Consider the following 21,954-nt stretch of genomic DNA (forward strand, 5'->3'; position numbering starts at 1 on the left):
GTCAAACTCATTTTAACTGGGGGGCCACACGATAGAACAAACATTCTGTCGGGGGCCGGACTAGTAGATTAAAGAGAAAGAAAAAGAGAGATAAAGAAGTAAGAGAAAGAGGGAGGGAAAAGGAGAGAGGTCGGGACAAAGAAAGAGAGAGAGGGAGAGAAATAAAAGATAAAAAGTCGTGAGAGAGAGGGAAAAGAAAGGGAGCGGAAGAAAGAAATCCAAAGAGAAATAGAAAGACAGAAGGAGAGAAAAGAGAAAAGAAAGCGCGAAGGGTAGGAAGAGAGAAAGAGAAAAGAGAGAAAAGGAAAGAAGGAAGTCTGAGCAAAAGAAGTTAAAAAGACACAGAGAGAGAAACAAACAAAGCGCAATAAAAGAAGAGAAAAAGAGAGACACAGAGAGTGAAAGAGACAGAGACAGAGAGTGGGAGAAAAGGGGTGGAGAAAAGGGGGAGAGAGAGACAGAGAGAAAGAGAGAGAGAAAGAGAGAGAAAAATAAATACAAGTACAGTGTCTTTTTTCGAGGCACCTTTCTTTGGCAACATCAAGATAACATATTTCAACCTGCAGCTTGTTTTTCTCTTGCGCTTCTCTGAGTGTGGTCTCGCGGGCCGGATTCAATCCCTTAGCGGGCCTGATCTGGCCCGCGGGCCGCCTGTTTGACATAAGTGGTCTACACGGAAGTGCCTGCCCTCTGCTACCCATAACGGATGATCATCGGATTTTGGATGCAGTAATAAAAACGGAGTAAAACGAACGCTATTGGGTCCTGTCTCCGTTCCTGGCGTGTGACAGTCCCGGCTTTCGACCTCTTTTTGTCCCCGACCACATCTACACTCTTTTCCTGGCTACGACTGGCTTCCGACCCCGACCACATTTTTGCTCTCCTGTCCCGGCTACTGACCCGTTTTTCGACCCTGACTCCCACCTGACTCGTTTTTGCTCCCGTCTAGTCTAGAACCACATCTGTTCTCCGTCCCGGCTCACAATCTCTTTTCGTCCCCCGACTACTACTACTACTACTCTCCCGTTCTGGCTTACGACTCACTTCCGACCCCGACCACGCCTTGCTCTCCCAGTCCCAACTACCGACCCGTTTTTTTCCGTTTCCGACACCGCCATCGCTCGCCACGGAAGACCCACTTCCGCGTTCAGAGCGACCCGCAAACCCTTTCTCTTTCTTCCAATAAAACGCAACGCAAGTGGGTTCTGTCTCCGTCCCGGTCCTGACACTGATGACAGGTTTTATATCTCAGACTTGATACAGACGGACTCAAGTGAGTCAATGGATTTAATTCCCAAAGCGTAATAATAACCATATATTATATAATGGAATAGAACAGAAGCCTTTTTTTCACTAAGTACGGAAAGTCGTTCCAATGAGACATTGAAGTAATCCTCGGCAATTAATTCGAACGGGAAGCGAACTAGGAAGTGAGCCAATGCAGAATTATTTAATAGCCAAGTATACTGTATATTGAGTTGGATGAAAAAAAGGGGGAAGAAATCAGTCACAGGATAATTCTAGTGATTAATGAAGCCTTTTATGCTCGCTTCTTTATTAAGTTATGTCAGCCCACTGATCCACACTCTCATATTCGTCCGCTTCCAGGAGAATCTTGTAGGTCACACTTGCTTTCCGTCTCTTTACAGAGAGGAAAAATGATGCTTTATGGGAGAATGTTAAAAGGGAAAAAAATGTAATTGTATGTACCGTATTTTCCGCACTATAAGGCGCACCTAAATGCCTTTATTTTTTTCAAAAGCTGACCATGCGCCTTATAATACAGTGCGCCTTATTTATGGATCAATATTAAGTCGCAAAGTCTTGAAACTAAGGCAAGCAGCCGCCTACTAGATTTTCCCCCGAAGGCGAAGTAGTCCGCGGTGTATGCTGGGATTTATTTACCGGCGTTTCATTGGCTAACCGATGTGTCAATCATCATTTGAATCGATCACTATTGGCTAAAGTTATTCGGAGGTCAAGGGGCGGATCCTTTTTATCATTTACAGGCTGGCATAGGCTGAAGCGGCAAAACAAAGCCTGCAATTGGCCGAAAAAGATGAATGTGTATAGCACGTGGTTGACGGCATAGAGAAAGCATTTTTTACTTTTCTGTATTTGTAAATATTTTATTCTCCTGGATTTACTAAACTCACGGATATAAGAGGACCATGGCTGCACATTATTATTGAACACAACGACTTCGGTGAGCTACTCCGGCTATATATTTTCCCTGTATCTTGTTTCAGACTGAACTCGATGTTTCTGTGATAAGCGGTGCACATAATGGATGGAATGGAGTGTCTATTTTTAAATTAAACTCAATTCCAAGTGTTTATTGTCATATGCACAGTAAAGTTGCGAGCGAAAAAGAAAATAGAAACTAAGGACTGGTTGGCATTTCTTGAATCCCAAGACTTTAACCTTCCGAATGATGGAACGATGCATTTGAGTGACATCGTACGGACACCGCATCCGCACGTGTCTACGACACATATTTGCTTCTTTGCAAGCTTTGGGAATGTTAAGGGGGTAATAAGTTGGACTGAACTATCTGACTGTTTTGTCCACGTTCCCATTCTAGCGCCTTATAATCCGGTGCGCCTTATGTATGTCAAATATAGGACCAAAAACTATTTTTTCGGGGTGCGCCCTATAACCCGGTGCGCCTTATAGTGCGGAAAATACGGTAGTTCCTGGAAAATGTGTTGAAGAAACTGTACATTTTTATAAAATATTCCATCCATCCATCATCTGCACCGCTTATCCTCAGTAGGGTCGCGGGGGTGCTGGAGCCAATCCCAGCTATCTTCAGGCAGTGGGCAGGGGACACCCTGAACTGGTTGCCAGCCAGTCGCAGGGCGCACAGGGACAGACAATTCACTCGCTCATTCACATCTAAGGACATAACTTGTCAGCATGTAGACGTTAGCATGACTCGATGTTGAGGTTTTTGAGTTTTTCCTCTCCCTCACGTTGGTTCCAGATCTGGGGATGATGTAATAACAGTCTGGAAAAATAGTCTGTGTAATAACCTTTGCAGCCCTTTGAGACTCTTTGTGATTAAGGGCTATACAAATAAAAATGACTTGACTAACCTTTAGCGTGTGGCAGTAAGCATGACTTGTTAGCATGTAGCTGTCAGCAGGGAGCCGTTAAGCGTGACTTGTTAGCATCTACCTATTAGCATGGAGTCGTCAGCATACACTCATTAGCATGTAGCTGTTAGCACAACTCGTTAGCATGTAGTCGTTTGCATGTAGCTGTTTGCATCTTCTGGTTAGCATCAACTCGTTAGCATCCACTCGTTAGCATCCACTCGTTAGCATCCACTATTTGCACAGTTTAACTTCATGTGGGTCAGTGAGCCAATTCACATGACATGCATGTTTTAGGGATGTGAGAGGAAACCGGAGTGCCCGGAAGAAACCCACGCATGCACGGGGAGAACATGCAAACTCCACACAGGAGGTTTGATCTCATGACCTCATGAGAACTGTGCCGCACACCCCCTAAAACAAAGAAACAAACAAACAAAAAAAAAAACCAATAAAAAACAAAAAACAAAGTCAAAAACACAAAATTTAATATCTAAAAATAAGCTAAATTGAAAAATAAAATGAAACTAATATAAAAACAAAACCAAAATAAAATAAAAAATAAAAAACCACAAAACAATAACAATAATCAACAAAATAAAAAAGATCACCTAAAACAAAGAAACAAAAAAAACAAAAAAACAAAACAAAAATAAAAACAAAATACAAAACGAATAAAAAACAAAAAACAAAGTCAAAAACACAAAATTTAATATTTAAAAACCAGCTAAATTGAAAAACAAAATGAAACTAATATAAAAAGAAAACCAAAATAAAAAAATTAATTAAAAAAAACACAAAACAATAACAATAATCAACAAAATAAAAAAGATCACCTTAAACAAAGAAACAAAAAAAAACAAAAATAAAAACCAAATACAAAACCAATAAAAAACAAAAAACAAAGTCAAAAACACAAAATGTAATATTTAAAAACAAGCTAAATTGAAAAATAAAATGAAACTAGTATAAAAACAAAACCAAAATAAAAACAAAAAATAAAAAAACACAAAACAATAATCAACAAAATAAAAAAGATCCCCTAAAACAAAGAAACAAAAAAAAAACAAAAAACAAAACAAAAATAAAAACAAAATACAAAATCAATAAAAAACAAATAACAAAGTCAAAAACACAAAATGTAATATTTAAAAATAAGCTAAATTGAAAAATAAAATGAAACTAATACAAAAACAAAACCAAAATAAAAACAAAAATAAAAAAACACAAAACAATAACAATAATCAACAAAATAAAAAAGATCACCTAAAACAAAGAAACAAAAAAAACAAAAAAACAAAACAAAAATAAAAACAAAATACAAAACCAATAAAAAACAAAAAACAAAGTCAAAAACACAAATTTAATATTTAAAAACCAGCTAAATTGAAAAACAAAATGAAACTAATATAAAAAGAAAACCAAAATAAAAAAATAAATTAAAAAAAAACACAAAACAATAACAATAATCAACAAAATAAAAAAGATCCCCTAAAACAAAGACACAAAAAAAATAAAAAATAAAATAAAAACAAAATACAAAACCAATAAAAAACAAAAAACAAAGTCAAAAACACAAAATGTAATATTTAAAAACAAGCTAAATTGAAAAATAAAATGAAACTAATATAAAAACAAAAACAAAATAAAAACAAAAAATAAAAAAACACAAAACAATAACAATAATCAACAAACAAAAAAGATCACCAAAAACAAAGAAACAAGAAAAAAAAATTAAAAAATAACAAAAATAAAAACAAAATACAAAACCAATAAAAAACAAAGTCAAAAACACAAAATTTAATATTTAAAAAACAGCTAAATTGAAAAACAAAATGAAACTAATATAAAAACAAAACCAAAATAAAAACAAAATAAAAAAAAACACAAAACAATAATCAACAAAATAAAAAAGATCACCTAAAACAAAGAAACAAAAAAAATAAAATAAAAACCAAATACAAAACCAATAAAAAACAAAAAAGAAAACGTAAAAGGAAAACACAAAAATGAATCAAATAACACCAAAAAGCTCCCTCAAGAAACGAGCCTGCATACAGTGTAGGGTGAAGGTAGGTTGTGTTTGGTCAATGGAGTCTGATAACTCATCCGAACAATTTGGTAAACGCTACATTTTGATACGAATTCCCGGTTCCGTTCACTCACCTTCCTCTGGGGAGTTCCTTGTCCTCTTTCCGCCACCTGACAGTGGGCGGGGGATCGCCGTGGACTTCGCAGAGGAAGTCCACGGTATCGTCCTCCATCACCACTTGATTTACCGGTCGGCGCACCAAAACGGGCCTTTCGTAGACGAGCAGCTCTGCCGGGTCGCTGTCCCGCTCGCCCACCATGTTAGTGCCCACGCACACGTACATGCCCGCGTCCCCTTTCCTGGTCTGAGAAATCATCAGCTTTCCCCCGCGAACCTGCAAATAGAAACAGCTAAATCATAAATTCACGGGCGGAATATTATAGAATACAAATCACGTGGGTAAGAGAAACCATATTTATGTCATGGTCGCCGTGGCGACCGTTCTGCCCCGCCCCCTGGGCACCAGCTGAAGCAGATCAGCTAATTGCAGTTCCATCGTTGTCTCATTACACCTTTTCCGTTCTGTTATGCCTTGTCCTGTTTAGTTTGAGTCGGAGGAAACCTGTACCTGACCATTCTGAGTGTAAGAATGTTTTTGTTCTGTTTTGTCCCGGAGTTTTTGGACGACTTTTATTTTTGTAAACAAAAGTTTTGATCGTCACGCAATTGGGTTCTCCCTTACTGCCTCCTGCCTCCGTTCTGGTCCGGTCAACCCTTCCACCTCGTGACAATTTAGAGATCATAGTCATTTCCACTTAGAGCACAGGTGTCAAACAGGCCCGCTAAGGCAGGTATTGGAGTAATCCAAAAGTAATCGAAAGTAATCCAGTCAAAGTAACCCTACCCAACCCTGAAAGCGCCTTTCAGGGAACCCAAGATAGCTGTCAAAAGAATATCAAACAACAACTAGACCAGGGGTGTCAAACTCATTTTAACTCGGGGGGGGCCACACGATAGAACAAACATTCTGTCGGGGGCCGGACTAGTAGATTCAAGAGAAAGAAGAGGAGAGATAAAGAAATAAGAGAAAGAGGGAGAGAAAAGGAGAGAGGGCAGGAGAAAGAAAGAAAAAGACAGAGAGGGAGAGAGCGTGAGAAACAAAAGATAAAAAGCCGTGAGAGAGGGGGGAAAGAAAGGGAGCGGAAGAAAGAAATCCAAAAAGAAATAGAAAGACAGAAGGAGAGAAAAGAAAGCGTGAAGGGTAGGAAGAGAGAAAGAGAAAAGAGAGAAAAGGAAAAAAGGAAGTTAGAGCAAAAGAAGTTAAAAAGACACAGACAGAGAAAGACACAAAGAGATAAAAAGAGAAGTTGTGAGAGAGGGGGAAAGAAAGGGAGCGGAAGAGAAAAATCCAAAGAGAAATAGTAAGACAGAAGGAGAGAAAAGAGAAAAGAATGTGCAAAGGGTAGGAAGAGAGAAAGAGAAAAGAGAGAAAATGAAAAAAGGAAATTAGAGCAAAAGAAGTTAAAAAGACACAGAGAGAGAAAGAGACAAAGAGATAAAAAGAGAAGTCGTGAGAGAGGGAAAGAAAGGGAGCAGGAGAAAAAAATCCAAAGAGAAATAGTAAGACAGAAGGAGAGAAAAGAGAAAAGAATGTGCAAAGGGTAGGAAGTGAGAAAGAGAAAAGGAAAAAAGGAAGTTAGAGCAAAAGAAGTTAAAAAGACACAGAGAGAGAAAGAGACAAAGAGATAAAAAGATAAGTCGTGAGAGAGGGGGAAAGAAAGGGAGCCAAAGAGAAATAGAAAGACAGAAGGAGAGAAAAGAGAAAAGAAAAAAAAGAAGTCGGAGCAAAAGAAGTTCAAAAGACAGAGAGAGAAAGAGACAAAGAGCAACAAAGGAAGAAAAAAAGAGAGACAGGGTGAAAGAGACAGAGACAGAGAGTTGGAGAAAAGGGGTGGAAAAGAGGGGGAGAGAGAGAGAGAGAGAGAGAGAGAGAGAGAAGAGAGAGAGAGAGAGAGAGAGAGAGAGAGAGAGAGAGAGAGAGAGAGAGAGAGAGAGAGAGAGAGAGAGAGAGAGAGAGAGAGAGAGAGAGAGAGAGAAAAAGAAATACAAGTACAGTGTCTTTGTTCAAGGCACCTTTCTTTGGCACCATCAAGTTGACATATTTCAACCTGCAGCTTGTTTTTCTCTTGCGCTTCTCTGAGTGTTGTCTCGTGGGCCGTATTCCATCCCTTAGCGGGCCTGATCTGGCCCTCGGGCCGCCTGTTTGACACCTGAACTGCATTTGTAGTCCAACTGCAATGACAGTTTTTCTGACCTGGTTTCTTATTTTTGACATTTTTTTTGTAGTTTAATGCCCACTTGTTTGTAACTTTGTTCATTGTATTTCCTATTTAGGTAGACATTTCTGTTATTTGTTTTGTGACCCCTTGCTTTTTTATGACTTTGTTCCTGTTTTTTTAAAATCAAACACTATTCTTATTTTGGCCACCCCTGCCTGAGTTTTTGATTCCCTTCACTTTAACGTAGCACAAATATGTTTAAAATCATGTTTATACAGCAGAAGACTAACATTCTGGGAAAAAAAATCTGAAAAAACGGATTTATAAAAGCACACTTAACTAGACAAAAAATATTCCCCAAAACAAACGGAAAAAAATTCCTTCAAAATTCCAGACAAAAGGAACGAAATTGTGGAAAACTGTAAAAATATACTTCAAAAAACAGAAATAAAAACCATTAAAAAAATAAAAACAAAAAGGTTAAAACAATTCTGAAAAGAAAAATTAAAGTATTCCAAAAAACAGGGGAAAACAATTCGGAAAAACTAGAAAAAAAAATCCCCAAAACAAAAATACCTTACAGCGAGAGGCAAAAAATATTCAGAAAAACTGAAAAAAACCTCAAACATTACCTGGGAAAAAAAAATCTGAAAAACAGAAAGAAAATCCCAAACAAAAGGAAAAATAATGGTCGAAAACTAAAAAAATATACTGCCTCCAAAAAAAACTAGAAAAACTGAAAGAAAAATTTCTAAACACAGAAAATATTCAGAAAAATGGATAAGTATATTCCCAAAAAGAGTAAAATGGAATTTTGAAAAACTACAAAATTCCAAACAAATGTAAAAATAACTGCAAAACTAGAAAAATACACTCCCCTTAAAAACCTAAAAAAGGAATTTTGAAAAACCGTAAAAGCAAATTTCCAAAACACAGAAAAATATTCTTAAAAACGGCTAAAGAATATACCCAAAAAGAGGAAAATGGCATTCCGAAAAACTAGAAAAATAAACAAAAAACAAAACATAAAAAAAATACTCCAAAAAAACAAAGCCCCTTAAAAAAAATTGAATGGCAGCAAGAGACAAAATATCTGCTTCCGGGAGAGATGAAACAGATACATTCAATGAATTCAATCTCCACGAAGACTATTACAAATCAGAGAAAGCTTTGAGCTTATTTTTGTCAAGAAAACATTTAAATTGATAATTAATTCTCTTTGAATCTTGGACACCTGCAAAGGAGACTTCACAGGATGCCAGTTTGTTATTTTGACTATTGTAGCTCACTCTTGTTTGGACTATTACATCATTTTGGCTATCGGCCTATCATGTTGCTGTTCTTTGATTACCTCCCTCTTTTGTAACCTTGAAGATATTATAAAAACGGGGGGCTAGGGGAGAGCCCCCAAGCATGGAAGGAATTCCTTAACCGAGGGCTTCTCTCCCTGTTCTCCTTGCAAGTTCAAAATCCATTGATGTCTTCTCTTCTTACTTAGAGTGTCTACTACACTTGAAACTTAACGGGCCCGAGACTCGAGTTTTTGTCCGTTTCTCACCGAAATGCGTTGGTCTTTGATGTTTACCCGGACGTTGTTGCGCTTCCAGGACACCAGGGGTTCGGGGTGTCCTCGGGGGGGTACGCACTCCAGGACGGCCGGTTCTCCGACGGCCACCACCACGTCACTCGGCGCTTGGCGGAAATCATCTCGGAGAACTGAGAGAATAAAAGGTGAATCCGTGGATTACGATATTAGGCATTTTTGTTAGTGCTGGGGTGAGCAAACTATGGCCTGTGGCCCACATGCATCCTGTCAGCCTTTTTGATTGAATTAATTGTCATTGATATCAACGTTGTAAAACAGTAGTATGCAACAAGATTAGACATGACACTCCTGGATAAAAGTGTAATAAAGACTTTAGAGCAGGGGTGTCAATCAGGCGGCCCGCGGGCCGGATCAGGCCCACTAAGGAATTGAATCCGGCCCGCGAGGCAACGCTCGGAGAAGTGCAAGAGAAAAACGAGCTGCAGGTTGAAATATCTCCACTTGATGTTGCCAAAGCCAGGTGCCTCTCACAAAGACGCTCCACTTGTATTTATTTTCTCTCTCTCTCTCTCTCTCTCTCTTTCTCTCTTTCTTTCTCTCTTTCTTTCTTTCTCTTTCACTCTCACTCTATCTCTCTCTTTCAGTCTCTCTATTTCTCTTTTTCTCTTTCTTTATTCCTCATTGTCTCTTTCTCTCTGTGTCTTTTTACCTTCTTTTGATCTCTTCTTCTTTCCCCTTCTCACTTTTTCCCCTTCTCTCTTTCTTTCCTTCTCTTTTCTCCCCTTCTGGCTTTCTACCTTTCTATTTCTCTTTGGATTTTTTTCTTTCTCTCCCCCTTTCTCTCCCCCTCTCTCACTATTTCTCTTTTTGTCTCTTTTGTTTCTCATGCTCTTTCTCTCTCTCTTTCTCGTCCTCCCTTTCTCTGTCTGTGTCCCACCTCTTCTGTGTCTCTTTCTCTTATTTCTTTTTATTTTTTATTTTTCTCTTATCTTCTAGTCTGGCCCCTGCGAGAACGTTTGTTCTATCATGTGGCCCCCGAGTTAAAATCAGTTTGACACCCCTGCTTTAGAGAGAAAAAGGACAAAAGACAAAGGCAAAATTGCGTAGTCCTTAGAGCAGGGGGTCTCCAACGTGGTGCCCCTAAGGACAATTGAAGTGCTTTCAGACCTGTTCTGAAATGAGATCACCAGTGCTGGGTTATTGTGGATTTCCAGTAAGATGGTTGACTGAGTCTATTTGACTCTACTTCCAATAATTACCTGGTAATAACCAGTGTTGAGCTCGTAAAAAGGTAATTAGTTATAAGTACGCCCAATTGGCCCCGCCCGTGTGGCGCCATCTGCGGCTCGTTGACTGATTGGCTTTCCGTCTATTTAAACTCAGCGCTCTCACTCTCCGCAAGACGTGGGTTTTGACTCGGTCCTGTTTCCTGTTGGTATTTCCTGTCCTATCCGCTATGGTTCCCATTTATTTTGTCCTGTTTACCGTATTTTCCGCACTATAAGGCGCACCGGGTTATAGGGCGCACCCCGAAAAAATAGTTTTTGGTCCTATTTTTGACATACATAAGACGCACCGGATTATAAGGCGCTACAATGGGAACGTGGACAAAACAGTCAGATAGTTCAGTCCAACTTATTACCCCCTTAACATTCCCAAAGCTTGCAAAGACGCAAATACGTGTCGAGGACACGTGCGGATGCTGTGTCCGTACGATGTCACTCAAATGCATCGTTCCATCATTCGGAAGGTTAAAGTCTTGGGATTCAAGAAATGCCAACCATTCCTTAGTTTCTATTTTCTTTTTCGCTCGCAACTTTACTGTGCATATGACAATAAACACTTGGAATTGAGTTTAATTTAAAAATAGACACTCCATTCCATCCATTATCTGCACCGCTTATCACAGAAACATCGAGTTCAGTCTGAAACAAGAAACAGGGAAAATATATAGCCGGAGTAGCTCACCGAAGTCGTTGTGTTCAATAATAATGTGCAACCATGGTCCTCTTATATCCGTGAGTGTAGTAAATCCAGGAGAATAAAATATTTACAAATACAGAAAAGTAAAAAATGCTTTCTGTATGCCGTCAACCACGTGCTACACACATTCATCTTTTTCGGCCAATTGCAGGCTTTGTTTTGCCGCTTCAGCCTATGCCAGCCTGTAAATGATAAAAAGGATCCACCCCCTTTACCTCCGAATAACTTTAGCCAATAGTGATCGATTAAAATCATGATTGACACATTGGTTAGCCAATGAAACGCCGGTAAATAAATCCCAGCATACACCGCGGACTACTTGGCGTTCGGGGGAAAAATCTAGTCGGCGGTTGCTGCATTAGTTGCAAGACTTTGCGACTTAATATTGATCCCTAAATAAGGCGCACTGTATTATAAGGCGCATGGTCAGCTTTTGAAAAAAATAGAGGCTTTTAGGTGGGCCTTTTAGTGCAGAAAATACGGTAATATCGCTTTCCAGTTTCAGCACAGTAAAACTTGTGAGAAACGCAACGCAAGTGGGTCCTGTCTTCGTTCCGGTCCTGACACACACCCGAGTTATAAAGTTTGAACACCCGTTTGTTAGCGAAACATTGCAATGTTTCGTCCTTATTTGCTGGATTTGTCTCATGGCAATTTCCTCTGTTGTCCGTCCTGTCAGAATGAATGAATAATTCACGTTTCTCTGTCCTACAGTGAGTAAACAGATAACATTGTGGATTCATAATTCATAGGCGGGGGAGGGTACCTAAAACAAAGAAACCAAAAATACAAAAAAACAAAACAAAAATACAAAACCAATAAAAAGCTAAAAAAGAAAACCTAAAACAAAAACAAAACGTAAAAGGAAAACACAAAAATGAATCGAATAACACCAAAAAGCTAAACCATAACACCATATCACCCCCCAAAGTATTTTGGGGGTATATCCAATGTTCCCTGTAATTTTCCTTACGGTTCTGAGCGTTCACACAAAGTCGGTGAGCAATGCTTGAAACAACAGTGAGCAACCATAATCCCAAGTGTGGCAAGATAATTCATTATCAAACATGTCCAAAAGTTGACATCAAGTTACATTTTGCTGAGTTTCCGGCAATGCAAAATTATTTTTCTCTTTTGAATGAATTGACTTATGTACTATAGCATAAGTTGGACAGCCTGCAAACCTCGTTTGTTCTTACAATTCTTTCACAAGATATCCATTTCTTTTTATTTCCTGATATATTTTGTCGCATAATATTAACATTTTTGGGGGCTTATTTAGTCGGTTGTAAGATACAGAACTGTACTAAATCACATTTTTTAGTGGAAGTACAATGTTGGCAACAAGATTCACTTGATATCATTGGAAATTATTTGAATGCAACACAAACTTTTTCTCCCTTTTTCCGTGTTTTTTTCTACTTTTTTTTTTAATTCCTTTAAAAAAAATCTCACTGTGTTTATTTTTTCCGAGCTGTTACTTTTTTTTGTTCTCTATTTACTTTTTTCCTATATTTCTTTCAATTCTTTTTTTCTGACTTTTTTCGAAATTCTTCCTTCTTTTTTTCTCTTCCTTTTGTTTCTTTTTCTCTCAGCTTTTCACTACTTTTTCATTTTGGTATTTTTTTCTTTTTTGTTCTATTACCCCCTTCCTTTGAGTCATTTTGTGCATAATTTGTCAGGGCGGACCAGAACAGAGCAGGAGACCCCAGAGCGTTCGTTACAAGTCTTTTATTTGGGGAAGCGTACAGGGTTAGCGGGAGACGCGATGACTGTCGAACGTCAGCAGCAACGCCGTGAAGACAACTTCGGGACACGTAGCCAATCGTAGCGTGGGACGGAAGCAGGTCGAGTTTACCGGGACTGGAGAGAATATCGTAGCGTGGAACGGAAGCAGGTCGGATCGGAGGCAGGCAGAATCAGGTAAACAGGTCACGAAGGCACAGGTAGTCAGGAGAGTCATACGGGGTACAAAAGTAATCCTCAGACGAAGAGGTCTCGGCGTAGCGTGCTTAAAAAGGGAGCATTAACCAATCAGGAGCGCCACATGATTACCCCAGGTGGCTCCACTTGGGTAATCATGACATAATTTTACATAATAGTTGGTCATGTTGGGATTAAAGAAGCAAAAACAACCCGAAGAGCCGTTTAGGACCCGAAAGAGTCGGTTCCTTTTAGTGAGCCGAGCCGAAGAAGCCGGTTCTCGACAAACTCTACTGACTTTACTTTTCAACTTCGTTCGACATTGACTTCAAAATACCGCATTCAGGACACAACGTCAGGGGAACCCGTGTATTTTTACCTTCATGCACTGTAACCTTGACTTAAGTCGCTTCTTAATTAGTAATTTTGAGCCTTCATTTTTGTGCGCCGGCTAGATTTTCAATTGCGCACGCGCGCAGTTTAGAGGGAACACTGGATGTATCGACAAAAACAGCATGTTTTTTTGCGGCATCGGACGTGACTAAATCGGGAAAAAGTTGCGGTAAAAGTTTGGTTTTGAGAAGAAGGGGTATCATTTAATTTCCTGTCGTGATTGACAAGGAGAAGCTGAAGTGTCAAGGCGAGGCGTCTCTTTCGCGGCAGAATCCATCATCGTAATCTCTCTCGGCAGATCGACTCAAGGAACTTTTATCAGGGATTCTAAAGTACCACAAAGTAGCTCTTTGGGAAAAAAAACGCTTCAAAGTGGGGGAATATAGTTCATCGATTTTTGAATCAAAAGAAAAGATGGAGGTTAAAGAATACACTTGCACCTGAAGAATGCGATTTTCAGTTCGTATTTTCAGCAAAATATTTTTCTCGTTTTAGTATATTTTAGTATATTTAGTATATTTAGTATATAGTATAAATCCAGGGGTATTTTCTTTTCCTCTTTTTAGAAACATTTTCTTCTTGTATTTTTCCTGTTTTTCAGAATATTCATTTCAGTTTTCTGACTAATAATATTCTAGTTTTTCCCGCTATATTTTAGTATTTTAGTTTTTTTTTAAGTCTTTCATTTAAAAAATAATATTTACAGTGTTTCTGATTTTTCAGATAATATTTATGTATTCTTAATTATGAATTAATGTTGTAGTTTTTTTTTTTAAAACTGTAAACTACTATACAGTCAGTATACATATTGTTTGTTTCGAAAGCTTGTAAAAATGTATTCTGTAAAAAAGAAGAGTGTAAAAGTTAAAAAAATAATAATAATAATTTAAAACATATATATCTTTTAATAAAACAGACCACTAGAAAAATACTTAAAAAAATAAAAAAAAATATTGAAAAATTTTTTATGACTTTTAAAAATCTAAAAAAAAAAATCTTAGAAATGAAAAAAATACATATTTATTTTTTGTTGAAAAACTGAAAATAATACATGAAAAACACGCAAAATAATCTTCAATGAAACTAAATAAAATCAAATAAACCATGAAAAAGATACTCCTAAAAAGAGGACCCCCACCCCCCAAAAAAACAGAAAAAGAGTATACTGAAAAAAAAATCTGAAAAAATAAGGAAAATGGGGGAAAAAAATCCTAAAATATTCTTAAAAACTCTTCAATAAGACAAAACATGAAAAAAACAAGAAAACAACCCAAAAAAGAATAGGAGTGTTTTATTTTTCAAGTGGATTAAATATGCTTTCATATGATTTCATAACTTTATTTGGAAAAAAAAAAATAATAATAATTTCAACGTGGGCAGCATGGTGTCGCAGTGGTTAACGCGTGTGCAGCACAGTTCTGAGGCCATGGGATCGAACCTCCGGTGTGGAGTTTGCATCTTCTCCCCGTGCTTCCTCCCACATTCCAAAAACATGTCACGGACCAGGAACGGAGACGGGACCCAATTGCGTTCGTTTAGAGAAAAAAAGACTTGCATCCACGATCTGATGCTCGTCGGTCACAGGTAGCAGATAGCTGGAACGCGGAAGTGGCAGTTCCGTGTCGAGCGAAGGTAGTCGTTGACAGCGAGAAAAACAGGTCGATGGCCGGGGCGGAGGAGCAAAAACATAAACGGGTCCAGAAAAGAGTTTGGCAACGGGTATCAGACAGAAAACAGGGCAGGATAGAGTCGGAGAGTCACAAAAGCTTGCCTAGCTGGGACATAGGTTTGCAGACGATCTGACAGGTTGTTTCAGGAAGACGGGAGTTTAAAAAGAGTCCAACAGCCAATTAGGGTCCGTGGCTGTTGCGCTGTTAATTGGCCGGTCCAAATTGTCCCTAGGTGTGAATGAGTGAGCAAATTGTCTGTCCCTGTGTGCCCTGTGATTGGCTGGCAACCAGTTCAGGGTGTCCCCTGCCCACTGCTCGAAGATAGCTGGGATGGGCTCCAGCACCCCTGTGACCCTACTGAGGATAAGCGGTGCAGATAATGGATGGATGGATGGATAATTTCAATGTGATGTGTTGCTCTTAAACACAAACTAACAAAATGCTTAATTCCAAGAGACGGCCCTTTTTCCTCATTATCATATCTTCTTTTTCCAGAATTCCAACTTCAATAAAACGCAGCGTTCTCGTTTGCCCGCGTCCCAGCGTCCTAGACGCATTATTTTTGCTGGGGACGCATCGTGTCAAATCAACGTGACCAAATATTATGTAAAATTATGCACAAAATGTCAGAGCCGAAAGAGCCGGTTCCTTTTAGTGAGCCGAGCTGAAGAAGCCGGTTCCCCGACAAACTCTACTAACTTCACTCAACTTCGTTCTCCTTCGACTCGACTTCAAAATACCGCTTTTGGGACACAACGTCGGGGGAACCCTTGTATTTTTACCTTCATGCACTGTAACTTTGACTTAAGTCGCTTCTTAATTAGTAATTTTGAGCCCTGATTTTTGTGCGCTGGCTAGATTTTCTTGTGCGCTGAGAATCTGCTCAGATGGAACACTGGTTGGGACTCATAGATTTTCGAGCATGTAAGTCCCATCACGTTTCAGAGGTAAAATGAACACTGCATCAACATTCAAACCGGTCGGGCTCATTTCAAATGGCAGGATGGCAAGGTTTTCAAAACGGAACGGTATCCTTGTCGAGGGTCTCGGGTAAGCGGCGATAAATATTCCTGCAGTTTCGCAGGAGTTCTGCCTACGCGCCTGGGACGAATTTTCCCGAGAAGGAAAGTGACCTTTTCCGCAAATGAGGCCTCATTAGGGATGTCAGCGGGTGTTCCCGTCTGAATATATATTCCTTTCCCTAATGTAGTGGGTGTGAGTTGTAGCAACACTGGTGCAATTAAAACCTCAGTTATAGAAGGGCTAATACATTACTATTGGCCGTTTCAACTCCATTAATATCACTCTCTGTTAGACAGTAATACTCACTCCCTAATGAAGTAGTGTCACGGACCAGGAACGGAGACGGGACCCAATTGCGTTCGTTTTACTCAGCTTTATTTAGAAGGAGGAAAGGGCTTGCACCCACGATCCAATTGCGCACTGCTCGCACATTCTCAGCGCACAAGAAAATCTAGCCAGCGCACAAAAATCAGGGCTCAAAATGATTATTTAAGAAGCGACTCAAGTCAAAGTTACAGTGCATGAAGGTAAAAATACACGGATTCCCCCGATGTTGTGTCCTAAATGCGGTATTTTTAAGTCGAGTCGAAGTTGAGTAAAGTTAGTAGAGTTTGTCGAGAACCGGCTTCTTCGGCTCGGCTCACTTAAAGAAACTGACTATTTCGGGTCCTTAACGGCTCTTCGGGTTGTTTTTGCTTCTTAAATCCCAACATGACCAAATATTATGTAAAATTATGCACAAAGTGACTTAAAGGAAGGGGGGAATAGAAGAAAAAAGAAGAAAATACCAAAATGAAAAAGTAGTGAAAAGCTGAGAAAAAAAAGAAACAAAAGGAAGAGAAAAAAAGAAGGAACAATTTAGAAAAAAGGCAGAAAAAAAGAAAAGAAAGAAATGTAGGAAAAAATAAATAGAGAACAAAAAGCTCGGAAAAAATAAAAACAATTAGATTTTTTTTTTAAGGAATTTAAAAAAAAAGTAGAAAAAAAACACAGAAAAAAGAAGAAAAAGTTTGTGTTGCATTCAAATAATTTCCAATTATATCAAGTGAATCGTGTTGCCAACATTGTACTTCCACTCAAAAATGTGATTAAGTACAGTTCTGTATCTTGCAACCGACTAAATAAGCCCCCAAAAATGTTAATATCATGCGACAAAATATATCAGGAAAAAAAAGACCCGTGGAAAATTACAGGGAACATTGGTCACGGGTAGCAGATTGCTGGGAACTCGGAAGTGGAATTTCCGTGTCGAGCGAATGTCGAGAGCGAGGAAAAAACAGGTCGATGGCCGGGTCGGAGGAGCAAAAACGTAAACGGGTTCATAACAAGGTCGGCAACGGGAATCAGACGGAGAACACGGCAACATAGAGTAAGGTGTCGAAAGAGCCGGCCTTGCGTGTAGCTAAGGTTCACAGACGATCCGACAAATGATGACAGGAAGGTGGGGGTTTAAAAAGAGGCAGGGAGCCAATCAGCGCCCAGGGCTGTTGGCGCCAAGATTCGGGCACAGGTGCCTCGCATCAGTAGTCATGACAACTAGTATACAGTGGCTTGCGAAACTATTCGGCCCCCTTGAACATTGTGACCTTTTGCCACATTTCAGACTTCAAACATAAAGATATAAAAGTCTCAATTCTTGTGAAGAATCAACAATAAGTGGGACACAATCATGAAGTGGAACACACTTTATTGGATATTTTAAACTTTTTTAACAAATAAAAACAAAAAAGTGTGTGTGCAAAATTATTTTATACCAGACAGGACGGGACAGACAGGATTGATAATAATAAACAGGATATCGAAATTGAACCGGGCAAACTAGACGGGAACGAAAACTGGAAACTGAAATTAAACAAGACAAAATAAATGGGAACAATACCAGACAGGAAATAGCAACAGGAGACAGGACTGAGTCAAAACCCACGTCTTGCGGGGCAAAGGTTCGTTGACGGGCTGACAAAGGAAGAGTGAGAGCATTGAGCTTAAATAGACGGAAAGCCTATCTGTCAACGAGCCGCAGCTGGTGTCACACGGGCGGGGCCAATTGGGCGCCATGGCAAACGCATACCTGTCAACCTCCATGGTTCCATGCCCTTACAAACTGTCGTATTATCCCTTACAAAATACAAAATAATCTTACACCATATTTTTTTTCAAACGTCTTTATTTATGTAGTTTAACATGTTATATTGTGCATGTGTTTTGTTATATCATATATATTGTTAATTAACGTTTTGTAGTGAGATATTGAGTTACTCGACATGAATGAGGTTTATTATAAAAAAAGTTCAAAAATGAAGTCGCTTGGACATTCAGTGTAGAAGGAAAATACACATGCAAAAATAATTTACCAGCTCAGTAGCCTAGATGGTAAGGCGCCCGCTTTGAGACTGGGAGGTCGGTGGTTCGCGCCCCGGCCGAGTCATTCCTAAGACTTAAAAAGTGGTCGGCGGCGCCCTCTGTTGGCTGCGGCTGCATCGGCTCGCTACAACGGGTCAGGTGCAATCGACATTTCGTTCTGTGTACATTGTTACACAGAATGACAATACAAGGAAATTATTATATTATTATTATTATTATAATTAAATAGAATAATAAATTTTCTAATTCAAATTATGAATTCATTTTCTGCATTAAATTATTGTTGGTAATAAACTGATTAAAGGGATTACCACAAAACTGCCTTTTTTTTCATTTTCTCCTTTTATACTTCCTTTTTTCTTCACTTCTTTATACAAGAAAATCATTCGTAATATAATGCATCGAGTGAGCCGTTTGAGAGCCGGCTCTCTTTCATGAGTTGAGCCGAAAAAGCCGGTTCTCTAAAAAGAGACGGACTTCCTTTCACTACACAACTACCACGGAATGATGCATGATGGGAAATCCCCAGACTGCAGACGCATACGCACAGTCGCATAGATCCGCTCGCTTCGTTTGCAACGAAAAAAACGATACCGAGATAGAGGCTACCGCGGCGAACTCGTTTGAATTGATTGATTTGCCGTTTGGTGATAGTCCGTGTATACCGTTTTTTCCGTACAGATTTTCTTGTACGTCGTACACGTCTTAAAATGCATAATAAACGTACTTTGTACGGCAAAAACCCGTGACCGAGGAAAGTAATTACATTCTAGGAATACATTCGTCCCAACGCGGTCAGGACCCCCACCCGACTCCAGAACACAAAGTAAGTCAAGGCTCCATTTTGGCACGGAAAACACACAGAATGCCCCGATCCCTTTCCAAATAAAACCCCATCTGACATTTGCTCTGCGCTTAAAACGCCTCTGAAGCACTTTTCAATCCGAAAACTTTAAAGCGGGCTCGCAATGAGAGGGGGTACGCTCCACTCTGCCTAGGGGCTTCCACATACAGATGGCACTTGAGAGAAGAGAAAGTTCCACAAGCTGATAAAGTTTTCCTCGGTGGCCATCTTAGGCACTTGTCCAAAGATGACTAATGGCGCTTCCTTGGCTTTTCTTAAAGTGACGGTAATGAGACCTTTCCTGCTCTTGCTCGAAACTTCCACTGAGACGAAACTAAAGCCCGATTGCCCAACGAGTCGGAAAAATGAAGCTACGACCCCGCCTGTGCCTGGGGGCCGGCCTGAGCCTTCATGGGGTCCTAAGAAAAATCAGATTTTGGGGCCCCCTATTACTTGATCATTTGCATTCCTACTAGAACAAATTGTCAGGACCAGAACGGAGACAGGACCAACGTTCCCTGTAATTTTCCTCACGGGTCTGAGCGTTCACACAAAGTCGGTGAGCAACGCTTGAAACGACAGTGAGCAACCATAATCCCAAGTGTGGCAACTAAATCATTATCAAACATGTCCAAAAGTTGACATCAAGTTACATTTTGCTGAGTTTCCGGCAATGCAAAATGATTTTTCTCTTTTGAATGAATTGACTCATGTACTATTGCAAAGGTTGTACGGCCTACAAACGTCGTTTGTTTTTACGATTCTTTCACAAGAAATCCATTTCTTTTAATTTCCTGATATATTTTGTCGCATAATATTAACATTTTGGGGGCTTATTTAGTCGGTTGCAAGATACAGAACTGTACTTAATTATATTTTTTAGTGGAAGTACAATGTTGGCAACACGATTCACTTGATATCATTGGAAATGATTTGAATGCAACACAAACTTTTTCTTCTTTTTTCCGTGTTTTTTTTTCTACTTTTTTAAAAATTCCTTTAAAAAAAGTCTCATTGTGTTTATTTTTTCCGAGCTGTTACTTTTTTCTTTTTGTTCTCTGTTTACTTTTTTCCTATTTTTCTTTCTTTTTTTCTGGCTTTTTTCTAAATTTTTTCCCTCTTTTTTTCTCTTCCTTTTGTTTCTTTTTTCTCAGCTTTTCACTACGTTTTCATTTTGGTATTTTTTTCTTTTTGGTTCTATTCCCCCCTTCTTTTAAGTCATTTTGTGCATAGTTTTACATCAAATTTGGTCATGTTGGGATTAAAGAAGCAAAAACAACCCGAAGAGCCGTTTAGGACCCGAAAGAGCCGGTTCCTTTTAGTGAGCCGAGCCGAAGAAGCCGGTTCTCGACAAACTCTACTAACTTTACTCAACTCCGTTCTACTCCGACTCGACTTCAAAATACCGCATTTAGGACACAACGTCGCGGGAACCCATGTATTTTTACCTTCATGCTCTGTAACTTCGACTTAAATCGCTTCTTAATATGTAATTTCGAGCCCTGATTTTTGTGCGCTGGCTAGATTTTCTTGTGCGCTGAGAATGTGCGAGCAGTGCGCAATTGCGCACGCGCGCAGCTTAGAGGGAACACTGGAGAGGACCCACTTGCGTTACGTTTCTCTCAGTTTTATTGGAAGAAAGGAAAAGGTTGCACCCATGATCCGGTGATCGCTGGGCGTGGCGAGCGATGGCAGTATCGGGAACAGGTCAGTAGCCGGGACAAGAGAGCAAAAAAAACGTGGTCGGGATCGGAAACGAGTCGAAAGCCAGGATAGGAGAGTAGTCTTGGTCGGGATCAAAAAACGGGTGGAAGCCGGGAAACAGACGGGAGCAAAAACAGGTGGGAGTCAGGATCGAAAAAAGCTTGCCCAGAGTAATCTGAGGTTCGCAGACGGACTGACAACAGGTGACAGAAAGACGTGGGTTTAAATAGTGACAGGGAGCCAATCAGAGTCCGAGGAAGGAGTGGGCACAGGTGCATCACATCAGTAATCATGACACAAATTCCATGTTCTGATCCAGGGGTGGGCTACTTTTTGAAATTGGGGGCCGCATTGGGTCCAACATTTTGGGCCATCATGACCGTCTTGGAAAAAGATTTGGGAATATATATATATATATACATGCAGATTTTCACATGGTCTAGTTCTTGAACTACATTAGTCTCATCAAATTGGTTTTAAATCGAACACAATTGAAGCCACTTCATTTGATATTTGGTTTTCAAGCGTTGCAGTTTTGGAGAGAACGTCGTTGGGTGTTGCCCCAAAATATACGCAGAGAGGAGATATGGCAAAAAGGGAACGCCCTTTATTGCATTTGGGACACGTTCAAAGTTCCAGATGTTCAACATTGGCCTCTATAGTGCTCTCAAATAAAGTTAAGATATCTCGTGAAGGTCGTCCGACTCCCTCAGCATATCAGCTTGTGACCTCTTGCAACAACGTCCTCCCACGACCTTTACCAGGTGTCTACTTACTTATCATTAGTGAGTATCCAAATTCCACAACAACAGTAGTTGTACTTTTTTTAAAGTATTTTTTTCGTATTTCTGTAGTCGGATTTCTGTTTGAGTTGAGTAGTTTTTTTTGTAGTATTGCTGTAGTTTTATTTCTCTACTATTACTGCAGTAGTTTTCTTGGTAGTTTTTCCATAGTAGTAAATTATTAGTATTTCTGTAGTAATATTTTTCTGGTAGTGTTTTGTATTATAATATTAAGAAGTAGTATTTTTGAAGTATTTCTGTAGAAGTCATTTTTTCATGTATTTCCAAAGCAATGAAATGAAATGAAATGATCTGC

At 39.4% G+C, this 21,954-nt stretch overlaps 1 protein-coding gene across 3 annotated transcripts in view; it reads right to left on the reverse strand.

The window, feature by feature from the left end:
* LOC148358841 (roundabout homolog 2) overlaps window positions 1–21,954 on the reverse strand; it is a 199,556-nt gene that overhangs the window by 104,035 nt on the left and 73,567 nt on the right. For all 3 annotated transcript variants that reach the window (XM_088345220.1, XM_088345219.1, XM_088345218.1), the window contains exons 3-4: window positions 8,968–9,125; window positions 5,265–5,524 (exon numbers count right to left, since the gene is read on the reverse strand). In XM_088345220.1, coding sequence (XP_088201346.1) covers window positions 5,265–5,524; window positions 8,968–9,125 — 418 coding nt within the window. The remainder of the gene's footprint in view (window positions 1–5,264; window positions 5,525–8,967; window positions 9,126–21,954) is intronic.

This window comes from Urocampus carinirostris, chromosome 10 (assembly GCF_059441175.1).
Source record: "Urocampus carinirostris isolate Australia breed hairy pipefish chromosome 10, RoL_Ucar_1.0, whole genome shotgun sequence".
Taxonomy (NCBI): domain Eukaryota; kingdom Metazoa; phylum Chordata; class Actinopteri; order Syngnathiformes; family Syngnathidae; genus Urocampus; species Urocampus carinirostris.